This window comes from Rosa chinensis, chromosome 3 (assembly GCF_002994745.2).
Source record: "Rosa chinensis cultivar Old Blush chromosome 3, RchiOBHm-V2, whole genome shotgun sequence".
Taxonomy (NCBI): domain Eukaryota; kingdom Viridiplantae; phylum Streptophyta; class Magnoliopsida; order Rosales; family Rosaceae; genus Rosa; species Rosa chinensis.
The window spans coordinates 12,712,195-12,724,839 of record NC_037090.1 but is presented as its reverse complement, the minus strand read 5'-3'; the positions used below and the strand labels follow the sequence as shown (position 1 = coordinate 12,724,839).

The 12,645-nt window shown below is 37.1% G+C and overlaps 2 protein-coding genes across 2 annotated transcripts; both read right to left on the bottom strand.

Moving 5' to 3' along the window:
- Nucleotides 1–7,446: 7,446 nt before the first annotated feature.
- On the bottom strand, nt 7,447–9,764 carry LOC112194140 (protein FAR1-RELATED SEQUENCE 5-like). The gene is made up of 2 exons (XM_024334389.1): nt 7,615–9,764; nt 7,447–7,528 (listed from the first exon to the last, which is right to left on the bottom strand). The coding sequence occupies exons 1-2, from the start codon at nt 9,762–9,764 to the stop codon at nt 7,447–7,449; spliced, it is 2,232 nt and encodes a 743-aa protein (XP_024190157.1).
- Nucleotides 9,765–11,293: 1,529 nt separating this feature from the next.
- On the bottom strand, nt 11,294–12,031 carry LOC112194139 (2-oxoglutarate-dependent dioxygenase 11). The gene is made up of 3 exons (XM_024334387.1): nt 11,870–12,031; nt 11,433–11,674; nt 11,294–11,324 (listed from the first exon to the last, which is right to left on the bottom strand). The coding sequence occupies exons 1-3, from the start codon at nt 12,029–12,031 to the stop codon at nt 11,294–11,296; spliced, it is 435 nt and encodes a 144-aa protein (XP_024190155.1).
- Nucleotides 12,032–12,645: the final 614 nt, after the last annotated feature.

Genomic DNA, 12,645 nt, shown 5'->3' with positions numbered 1-12,645 from the left:
CCTTTGAATGCAGAGATGATCAAAATAAGGCTATAGACAATAAATGCTGATGACTAATAAAAAGAAAAGGGATTCTTATATATTGTCAATAATATCTTTTTTAATGTGTATGCAAGTCGATGTACAGTACAACAAATTGTACTAATCCAATAAGGAAAAGTGTTATGACTCCTACTTTCCGGTTGTCATTGATAGAGGTTGGTTAATGGTGGGATTCATAAAAGGAGTATGATATATGTTGAAATCAAATGTAAATTAACACATAGCCAAAAACTCCTCAGCTCCATTATCTCCTTCAGCGTATTGTGCATAATTAAACAACAAATCTCACAAACAGACAAAAAAGATGAAACCTAGAGATTAACAATTAAAACACTTACTTGCTTCTTGTCGTACACATCCATGTTCTTATTGTATTCAACCTTCCTCTTCTCTGCCGCGCCTAGTAGGGTGCTTTCACCTATCTAATTTTTACCTAAAAGCAACAATCAGAAAACAATTGGAGAATATTCCAGCAATAAACAAATTATTTACAAAAAGAAAGCCTGAAAACTCACAACATCAGACAACGATTGTCATTTCTCACCACCAGTTTTGCCATTCTGGTCAATAACGTACAAGAAAATATACTAGACTAATTAAAATCATTCAAAATTTGACCAAAAAAAATTCATATTTGGAAGAATTTAGCATGTAGATCTGGGAAATGAGATTGACTTACAGCAGCGTCCAATTTTTTGTTGGAATGTTCCTTCCTGTGCCCCTCTCTAAACACCTGCCTATTCAAAACCAAAACAAAAAGTCAGCGAAATAGATTCACACCTTAAAACAAAAAAGGGAGAAATTTTCACAGATCTAAAAAATTCATGAACATGCTCAAAGTGTCAAAAGTCACTCCTTTCACTACTCAATAAAATGAATCCCACAACCCTAGAGAGATCATCACTCAATATATATTATATACTAACCATAGCCACAGTTTTGATCTTATAAAAACTTATCAATTCATCCAATTAAGTAATCAAATCTATTACACTCAATTCACCTCGAAAATTGATAAGAAAGCTAGAAGAATGGAATTATACACAGAAATTTCACTTTCATACCACATATCCTTTCATCTGTGATAACTATACTAATAATCATTGATCACAGTGTTCATTATACCACAACAACACATTGACTCCATACCTGAATAATAATAGAACATGAAACCAATAGCAAATAACAGATACAGGAACAATGGCTGAAAAAACAATTGAGACTCTCCTTTGCATAGAACCTACAAAATCAAGAAGCAACGTTTGCAGGTGCGGCAATTGAAACACAAATGTAAACCAAAGATATAACAAGCATTACCAAAGGATCCAAAAAGCTTCAAGAAATAACAAGAGGCACCTACATCTAGAAAAAGTCCCAGAGCTGTTTCTGACATTGCAAAAACCTGCAAAACCATATTAAGAAATACAAGGGATTATAGCCAGCAACTAGAAAGACTGAATAACTCAACCTTTTGATTTTCCTTTAAAAGGTACAGCAAACAATCTAAATATATTTCTAGATGCAAATCCTAATTGCATTCCACAATAGCACTAAAACTGCATTCAGTAAAACTTTCTTACTTCAAATGGGAGGTTAATTGATAAACCTACCGAATTCTCAGTTGCAACACGGAGTCTACCATGGATGGAAGCACCAGCCCCACCTCCCATGATAATTCCATTCACCCATGAAACACACGTCACCCCTGAAACGAATAAAAGCTGAGAAGCTGAGAAGCTAAGACTGACATCGAATCCACATACACCAAACAATGGGACACATTATGAAATAATACCGAGGAAACAGATTACAGATGATAAAGCACTACACCAAACAATGGGACACATTATCCACACAGAGGCTCCCAAATTTTTGTCCTTTCAGAAAAAGTTCATTTCCTCACAAGCCCAAAGTAATGAGCAACTCCATAGCTCTAAACAACTTAAACATCCTTCAATATTTCCAAGCTACCAAGCTCAATGTGAACCTCACAAAATAAAAAAATTCACCAAACCCTAAAAACCATAAAGCAAGTTACTTTCACGATTTCACCTAAAGCAAACCCCAATAACACAGAACCAAGCACGCAATTAGATACCAAATATCAGCTTTACGAGCTAAAGAAGTAGAATCGGAGACGCACAAACCCTAAAATTGACTCAATCAAAATGGAAAGCAGCAAATTTAGATCTGGGAGATCTAGGAGAGGACGGAGACAGGAAATCGAACCTGACGGAGCCGTTTTGGAGGTAAACGGAAGTTGAAATGCCAGTGATAGATCTGATTGGGTGCCGGTGATGGGTGTGGTGTGTCTCTCTCGCCCTAGAAAAGTAGAGTTACACTTCTGATGGGTGAGAAGCGTACAGAGAGAGAAAGAGGGAAGGGGAGAAGAAGGAGAGAAGGAGCCAATGGGTTATTCATAGTTGGTTAGGCGAGAGAAGGGGAGAAAGAGGTGAGGATGTTGTTATCGTTACAGTCGTCGACGCCCTTCAGGAGCTAGAAGAGAAGCTTCTTGACCAAATCAAACGGTAAGGGTTTGACGGAGACAGTCAGCGACCCCAAATTCTAGCCTCTAGTAAGCAGTAGTCTTCGTGATCGGAGATTGAATCGGCGGGTTGAGGAGCAGATGGCGGAGAAGACCAGAGCTAGCTGTTGGGGTGGAGAAGGAGCTCAGGATTCGGAGCCTCTATAATTTCTTCGACTCTGCCAATCTCAGATCGAGCCCAGGGTCAGGATTCAGAGCTGTTACTTTAACCTTAGATCAAGGTTGGAATCTCGGCGCTTCAAATTCCGCTGGAGAATAGAGGAGGGAGGATTGTGATGGTGAGGAGGAGGAGGAGAAGGAGCTTAGGGTTTGTGTTTCAGTTTTGGGGCCAGGAGCTCTTTTTGCCTAAGTGTGGAAAATTTTAAGTTTTAGTCCCCGTGTCCTTCAATTCACTAAAACACTTAGCGCGTCCACGAAAATGAGGTTCCCGCAAATTTTCAAACAAAACTTTTAACACCAGTCATTTTAAGAACTGATGTTAATAGTATACATTTAAATCGGTATTTTTCTAAAACGATGTTAACTTACTTTTTTACATCATGTGCAACTCTGACCGATTTAAATGATGTGATGTAAATGAACAGATTTCTAGTAGTGTTGGCCGAGAATGTTTTTGGTTAAGATCCATGATTCGCCATATTCAAAGCACTTGTGATTTACCTTCAGTAACTGACAATCCAACAGTCATATATGAAGATAATGCTGCTTGTATGTATTGCTCAGATTAAAGAAGGATTCATCAAATGTGATAAGACTAAGCATATCGCACCAAAGTTCTTCCACACTCACGAGCTTCAAAAGAATCAAGAAATTGCAGTTAAGCAAATTTGATCCGATGAGAACTTGGCTGATTTATTCACCAAATGGACCCCGAAGACTCCAGTACTATATATATATATATATATATATATATATATATATATATATATATATCAGCAAGGTTCCAAAGAGGACGTCCTTGCTATACATATTGTGCGGATGGGTTGCGGACAGCCGTCCGTTTCTTTAAATGAAAGCCAACGGCCCAGATCAATCTCCTTGAAAACCAAAACGCGGGTCGAACTATAAGCTCCACAACGATCAACTGTAGACTCCACTTTGGTTTCATCGAAGACCAGAACCAGATCGATCAGTTCTCCACAATCTCTTCTCATCTCTTCAGTTCTCCACAACGGCTCAGATCGATCTCTTCCCAAAAACCAACGCGGGTCGAAGTAGAAAACTCAGACGAACTGTACACTCTCCACTTCGATGCAACCAAAGCCTCTGGTTCTCCCTCTCGTCTCCACGACAAAACACTGTGATGGTCTCTTCTCACCCAAAACCATTAGCAATGCCGGAGTGATTCCACCGGCGACGACCGATATCAGTCCTCGCCGAACCTCGTCATCTCCTTAGTCCTCCTAACTGCTGCCGCCTAGGTTTGATGATGACGCGGTCAACGGAGCTCATCACCGGTGAAGACCCCGATGAAGGTCCCCAAGTCACCGTATAAGGTAAAGCCTTGAGTTTTCTAAGTTTGAAGATTTGGGATAACTGATTTTGGGATTACTGAATTGGGATTACTAATTTTGGGATTATTGATTTTGTGTTTGGGATTACTGATTTGGGTTTTGGTTTTGAGAAATAGCTACAGTGCTACTGGTTTTGGTTTTGCTTGCGTTTGATTTGTTCAGAAATAGCTGCAGTAGATTGGTTTTGAATAGGGGCAAGAGTGTTTCCCAATGCTCCTGAGTGCAAGGACAGAATACTAGTGAAATTGGAACATTGGTAGAAAACTTTAAGTTTTTTGTGCAGCTATTGATTGAAATTCAGTGATCTTTTGTCCTTAGGTTAATGACAACTCCCCAAGATTTCACACACACACACACACACATATATATATATGAACAATTGTAGTATTTAAAGTTTTAAACATAATAAAACAGGACAACCATGCGAATATGAGAAGGGATTGATGTCTGGAGGCAGTATGAGAATATTCGTGGGTGGGTAAAGCAGACTAAACTTATCATTCTTAAGTTTGGTATCGATTATTGGCTATAAAAAGAAGTTTGTTAGTGATTAATTGAAAAAAAACAAAAAAAAAGAAAGAAGGAAAAAGAGACCAGAGAATCACTGTTAACAGCATGGATATCCTTCTTAAGAAATGCTTAAATTATCTCAAGGGATTTTGCGCTTCTCTAAGTGGCAAGTTAATAGTGAAACTAAAGGAAAAGAATGAAGCCAAAATAATTTGTTATCCTCAATGTATGTGTATCCAGCTTATCTTAAATTGTTGGTCTGGCAAACTCAGATGATGCATATGTCTTGGCTAATTCTTGAGACTTAAAGAGTACATAGTATGGTTAAAATTCCATACTAAGGTGTGCAAGTTGCTCAAAGATCCATAGTAATGGCTCATTCTTAGCTTCAGGGATGCAGTGAGAACATTACAATCCACTTAACTGAGAGAGCTTATAGTTATGTAAAAGTCATTTATTTGTTAGAAGCACATGAAATTTCAATGCAGCTTTTAGGATACTGATCTAGTGTGTGTGATTTTTCAGGTTTTGGATTTGCAAGATGATTTCAGGTTGGCTATTGGTTTGATTGATTAGCTTCTGCGCTGGTTTCGATATTGTTGCTGTTATTGGTGAATATTGTTATGAATTTTGTGATGTGTTTGATTCCTCAAGCTTGGGATGCACCGGCAATGACGATTTCTATTTGAGGCAGGTGGATTGGTTGCTGCATAATGTATTGGCTGTGGGATAGGAAAAACTGTGGTTATTGGTGGAATGTTTGTAGTAGTAAACACTAAATGTAATGTGCATTTTCTGGAATGACAATGTATAGAACATGTGAATGTAATGTGCATTTTTTGGAATCACAGAGCTTTGCTCTTGCTAAGCTATTTCTCATTTGTTGTACTCTACAGAAATATAGAATGAATGAAATGGCTCATTTTGAGTCAATATGCAATGTTAAAGTTTTGCTCCAGATTGGAACATTTTGAGTCAATCAAAGTATATTAAGTCATTTTGCTCCAGATTGGAACATTTTGAGTCTAACATTGCATATTAAGTCATTCCACACCTCATTTTCTGGAATCATTACAAATCAGCAACAATTGAGCATCCACAATTGAAACCATTACATAATGAATTCACAATGATCCTCACTCTACCATATAATCTTGAAATGATCAAAAATGGCTTCCAAAACCTCCAGAATCAAAGAGACCACCAAAACACTGCCTTGCCATTAACTGATCACTGCATCCAAAACCTGCAGAATCAAAGAGACCACAAAATCGTCTTCCCATAAACTGATCAGTGACTGACCAAAACCTGCAGAATCAAACCTTCCATGAAGATTATAAATGCATCCAAAACCTGAAAATTGACTCAATAAACTGAAAACCAAACATGTAAATGAAGAAACTACTAATCTACCTATTTATCAAGAAACTCAAAACCAAAACCAATACCTATTTCTGAACAAATAAAACACAAGCCCAGTAGCAAATTCAAAACCAATCTACTGCAGCTATTTATGAACAAATCAAACACAAGCAATCTACCTATTTATCAAGAAACTCAAAACCAAAACCAATACCTATTTATCAACAAATGAAACACAAGCACAGTAGCTGTAACACCCCAACACGAGCAATTAATAAACTAAACAAATTTAAAGTTTTCAACATCTGTACACGTCTCAAGCAACTAGAAGATAACTTTGACCATGGAAAACAAGTAAGCAACCAGCAGAATTAGCAAATAACGACAACATTTAATTAAGAATCAAAGTATCCAACAACATTCTTCACAAGACAAGGTCACAAGACCATTAACAACCTTTATTACTAAAGTTTGCTAACCCCGAATTAAAATTGAAGTAGTATTGTCCTCCAATAAAGATAAACCATACAAAAGACCCTCTACGACTATATATTGTTACAGTCCAGAAGATCGATTTAAAAAAAAAAAGTAAAGGCTGACTTTCTGATCTAAAAACTTGCCAGTCCAATTAAAATTACAGGTAGGGAGAGATGTTTATTACATGCAACATCAGCAGGCATAAATCTAAGCAAAACCTTTCATGGGAACAGGAACAGATCAATGCAAGATTAACTAGGCAAATGTGAAATGCCAATCGACAAGAGCCGTGAGAATTCGAGACCAATCCCAATCATATCACCAAACGAAACCCCCTTTTTTTCAGCTATAAAAAGAACATGTTACTCAGCTTTAAATTCGGATTAGTTTTCTAATCCGGGTTGGGGTGTTACAGTAGCTATTTCAAAACAAATTCAAAACCAATCTATTGCAGCTATGTATGAACAAATCAAACACAAGCAATCTACCTATTTATCAAGAAACTCAAAACCAAAACCAAAACCAATACCTATTTATCAACAAATGAAACACAAGCACAGTAGCTATTTCAAAACAAATTCAAAACCAATCTACTGCAGCTATTTATGAACAAATCAAACACAAGCAATCTACCTATTTATCAAGAAACTCAAAACCAAAACCAATAGCTATTTCTGAACAAATGAAACACAAGCACAGTAGCTATTTCAAAACAAATTCAAAACCAATCTACTGCAGCTATTTATGAACAAATCAAACATAAGCAATCTACCTATTTATCAAGAAACTCAAAACCAAAACCAATAGCTATTTCTGAACAAATGAAACACAAGCACAATAGCTATTTCAAAACAAATTCAAAACCAATCTACTGCAGCTATTTCTGAACAAATCAAACACAAGCACAGTACCAATCCAAAAAATACCAAATACAAAAAACTCAAAGCTTACCTTAAAGAGCATGTTTTCTGGTAGTGAACTGATATGTTTGAGACATTATTCTGCCAAATGAGATGATGAACAACTATCCTCATCCATACTAGTGGAACTTGAATCACCATTTTCATCAATAGCAGGTCTACATAAATAATCAAAAATAAAGTCATCAATATCAATCGATAAAAATGTTGCCATGAACAATAATATCAAACACAGGTATCTTACCTTCCATGAAGTGTTGGACAATTTCTTTTGTCATGTGACTGACCAAATAGTCCACATCCATGGCATTGCCTACCTTGACTGGCATTTACATTAACTTTCCTCTTCTCTTTTCCTTTCTTCAACCTTCTCCCACACCCTTTTGCTCTCACTTGATGTGGTTCATTAAAAACATGCCGAATAGTAGCATTGTTGGTCTCGTTCTCCAAATCTACTGCAGTTTGTCCACCTTCATTACTAACTAATGGTTTAATATTCTCCAAAAAAGCATCCAATGCTTCCATAAACAGCTTGGTAGCCTCATCACTCACCATAACCTTATCAATTGCACATGTAGCATGCTGGAATAGTTTAGTCCTCCTTGCAAGTAAAGCTTTGTTATCTTTTATCTCCATTCCATTACAATCTAACACAACTCTATGTCTTGCAGCTTTAGTCCATCTCTTCAAGATGTACTGAATAGGCAATTTATCAACATCTTGGATCTTAATCAAATATGCCAAAACATGCCGACATGGGAAACCTTGACTGTCAAACATTCTACAGCTGCATGATGCAAAATCAGATTTCTTTTCATAAGTAAGTTCACGAGACTTACAAGTATCAATGTTCTTTCGTATAACCTTAAACTGTTCTTGAGTGACATTTTCAAACACAAGTTCAAGTTCATATTTGAAGCTCTCTCTCAACTGTTCTTGAACTTCATAAAATAGTTTACGTGTATAAACCTTGGCCATATGATCTTCTAAGTCAAGGGACACGACAGTTTTTGCCTTCTCATCAATATTAATATGATCCTCCTCTAACTCATAATGTCGTTGGTGAAGAAGTCCCCTTTTAAACTGAACCATAAATTCCACCAATGAATTCCACTTAGAAACATAATTCTTGAAGAAAGAATGTTGACTCTTTGCTCTTTGACTACTTGACATTCCAGCTGAGAAAACATGATTGACATATGCTGGTATCCATGATGAACGAATTTCGTATATCGACTCCAGCCACTTGTTATCACTCAACCCACTCTTCTCAATAATTTCAATCCATCTTGAGTCAAACTCCTCTCTACTACTTGAATTCCATATGCAGCTATGAAAGTCTTGGTAGGAATCCCGATATTTAATCGCATCTAGCTTCTCAGAAAATTTATTAAGAATGTGCCAACTGCAATATCTATGAAATGTTTGTGGGAGTGCTTCTGAAATGGCTTTAGTCATAGCAGGATCTTTGTCGGTAATGATCATCTTGGGGGCATTTTCTGGTGCATCTCCTGGCATTGCATTTAGAAATTCCTTGAATAACCAAACAAAAGTATCGGTTGTCTCATCATTCAAGAATGCACAAGCAAAGATGATTGTCTGCCCATGATTGTTAACACCACTGAATGGTGCAAAAATCATTCCATACCGATTTGTGTTGTATGTAGTATCAAAGATAACTACATCTCCATAAAAGTTATAAGCTCGTTTTGAAATTGAGTCAGCCCAAAAGCACCGTGTTACTCTGTTTTCCTCATCTCCATCCATTGTATAGACAAAAGAAGAATCTTTTTCTTTCTCATTCTCAAAATGCATGTACAGTAGATCTCCATCACGCCCCTTCTTCTCTTCACGACAAGTTCTTCCATAATTATATAGATCACGCTGTATAAAACCAATATTTTGAATGCCACCTGCCTGAACACCAAAGAATTCAAACTGTTTATGTTTCTCCACATTCACCAAGCTTAGTTGCTGTGATAGAACTGTGTTAACTTCTGATACACCACGGTGAGATCTCAACAAATGTACTCTAGGCGGGCTTGTTAATGGATGGTTGTGAGCCTCAACAAATACAGAGATTGCATATCTTCCAGACTCCTTTCTCACAACTGCAATTCTCGCTTTACAACCCACTTTTGGTAATCCTCTCTTACGCTTTTCTCCTTCAACTTTGGAATCTCCTTGCTTATAACAGACATACTCCTTCCTCATAAGTTGTTTCTTATCTTTGCTGGTTGCAGTAGAATGACTTCTAATACTAAACCCTGCTTCTTTTGCATATCTATTGTAGAAAGCAGCAACATCATCTATTGTTTCAAACTCTTGGTATAATTTAGGCATCAACTCTGCCTTTACTTGAGGAATATAAACTTGATCATCCTCTGACTCCATTTATTTGAAACTGATTACACATGAGATCAACAATCGAAACAAAAACCAAACTCAGAAACAGAAAGAAGAAAAGTCCCAAAATATGGAAAAAAACCCTAGATTTTGTAATTGGAAATCAAACAAATCAGAAAAGAGACACAATCCATACCGTAGATCGAAGTCTCTGCTTCCAAGTCTGCAACTTTTGGCGCGAAAACTCCAAGGGATGTCTGGACCATAAGAGAGATGCAATTTTCATGAGAGAAAGAAAAAAGAAAGCTTCGGTTGCAACAATCATGCAACCTGAGTTCTCTTTCTAGTATTTGGAGACGAGATGAGAAGAGATTGTGGAGAACTGATCGATCTGGTTCTGGTCTTCAATGAAACCAAAGTGGAGTCTACAGTTGATCGTTGTGGAGCTTATAGTTCGACCCGCGTCTCTTTTCAAGGAGATTGATCTGGGCCGTTGGCTTTCATTTAAAGAAACGGACGGCTGTCCGCAACCCATCCGCACAATATGTATAGCAAGGACGTCCTCTTTGGAACCTTGGAACCTTGCTGTATATATATATATATATATATATATATATATATACAGATCCTATCTAGAGTGGAGCTCCGCTTTGAAAATTAACGTGTGAAGTTCGAGTTTTGGGTCACTTTTCAGTTGCATATCCACATCTCGACCGTTCAGTTTTTAAGTACTAGTGTATAGATCATCTCTGCAAATTTTCAGCCAAAATGATGATTGTTAAGGCATTGATAACGGCCTTAAAGCTAGTACGGTTCAGGTTGACAGATTCAGTCCGTCCATTGGTTTAAGCGAGTTAGATACCTTAACGTTCATCAATTTGACTGAAAATTTGCAGAGATGATCTATACACTAGTACCTAAAAACTGAACGGTCGAGATGTGGATATGCGACCAAAAAGTGACCCAAAACTCGAACTTCACACGTTAATTTCAAAGCGGAGCTCCGCTCTAGATAGGATCTGTATATATATATATATATATATATATATATATATATATATATATATATATATGTTCCAATGGTTCGATTTCCACATAGTGACGTGGAAAAAAGAAAGATGCATAAGACATCCTCGCCTTGGTTTCAGTTGTTACAACTTACAACTCTATGTTCAATTCTCATGTACTTCCCGTTACTCAATATCTGTCTCGCAGTCTCGGCAGTAACAATTAATTAAGAAACATGAAACTAAGATGATGAAATGGACTGAAACTGTTGCGGTCTTATTGAACAAGATGGGATTTAAGCTCAGCTACCTCAATATTATCTGCTACGTTCACAAGAAAAGCATCCGAAAATTGGAGTAACCGGAAACATTGTTGTCTTGCAGAAGTATGGTGAAAGTGCATATGTCCAAATGTGGAGTTAAACCTAGTACCTTGTCAGGCATAAAGCATGGAGGATAGTAGCCGACGGACAAGGCTTGCACCAACTCTCGTTATAGTCCAAGAAGTGGAGAAGCCCATAATCAAAGATATAGACTTCAGAATGAACCTCCTCTCCAACTTTTCTTACTTCACTGGTATATGCATGTGTCGATAGCCTCCCTTTAACAGTACATCATTTATGAACAATTTTGTAGTCAACTGGCTAGTTTTATTTTCAGTAAGTACCAGCTAATTATAAGGTAAAAAGTAAAATGTTTAGGAACTTACTTGAATGGTGTTGGTGGCCAAACCTTGGGATTTCTGTACTTGGATGGGTGAACGGCAAGTGTAAGTCTGTCAGACCATTCCAGCATTTGGTCTTCAGAAACCACAGAGGAGTGCCCATAGCCTTGCATTTCATCTAATGGCATAGAAATCTTGTTCTTCTCTTCCAAGGGAAGTTTGAAGAACTTTGCCGCAGAATCCTTCATCCTTTCCATCACTTCTCTTGCCACTTCATGATTTACCATCTGCAAATATATATGTTTCAACTTGGAAAGTTACATTTTGAAAGTTAGTAAGATTTAAAAGTGTCATATACAATTTGTATGATCGACAAAATACCTGAAAGAATCCCCATTGTTTACAACTTTACATGCCAGGTCCAGTTTCTTAATCTATTCCTTGTGCCCTATTGAGATCAGAGAAAAATCAATGATAGGAACCTCAGAAGAACGACCATGACTAGTATCTCCATCCTTTGGCATGTCAACTACATTTCTGAAGTATCTTTGAGGGACATGCAAAGGGTTATTCCTCACCATTTCTTGAACATTTGGTGCTGGTAGAGATGTGCCAGAAAGCGCTACATCTGTGCTTGAACCCATTTATGTTTGCTTGTTTCGACCGTCTCTCGAGTTTTAAACCCTACCTCTAAATCTAACCAACCAATAGTACTAGCTAGCAATACTCTTTTATAGAAACTAAAATGGTCCCTGATTAATTAACTAATTAGTTTTCTTTGCAAGTAGGCATCTTCATCACATGCTTGGATCCAATACGTGATTTATGGATTATATTTTGTTTCCTGCATTTGTGCAGCAACAAAAGACAAATGCTGTTGCTTACGAGGACTTGTTTCTTCACTTCTGTATTTGCTTACAAGGATTTGGTTTTATCTTCACTTCTAAATTTGTTTTGCACTTTTTTGTTGCCAATAAACTAATTTGTGCCTGATTGCTTGTTTATAATTAAGTTTCCTGCTGTTCAGTTTTTGCTTTACTTGGAGTTCTTTTTTTTTTAATAATTTTTTTTCTTCTGTTATGCGAGGTGAGGAAGGCGGCGTTGGAAGCGAGGGAGTGAGCTCGGAAGAAGGAAGAAGAAAGAGATAAAACGAAGGAAAAAAAATAACAGAAAAAAAAATTATTAAAAAAAAAAGAACTGAGGGCATAATGAACATTTTGGTGTCAAAAAATGACGTCGTGTACTGATAGTGGGTTGA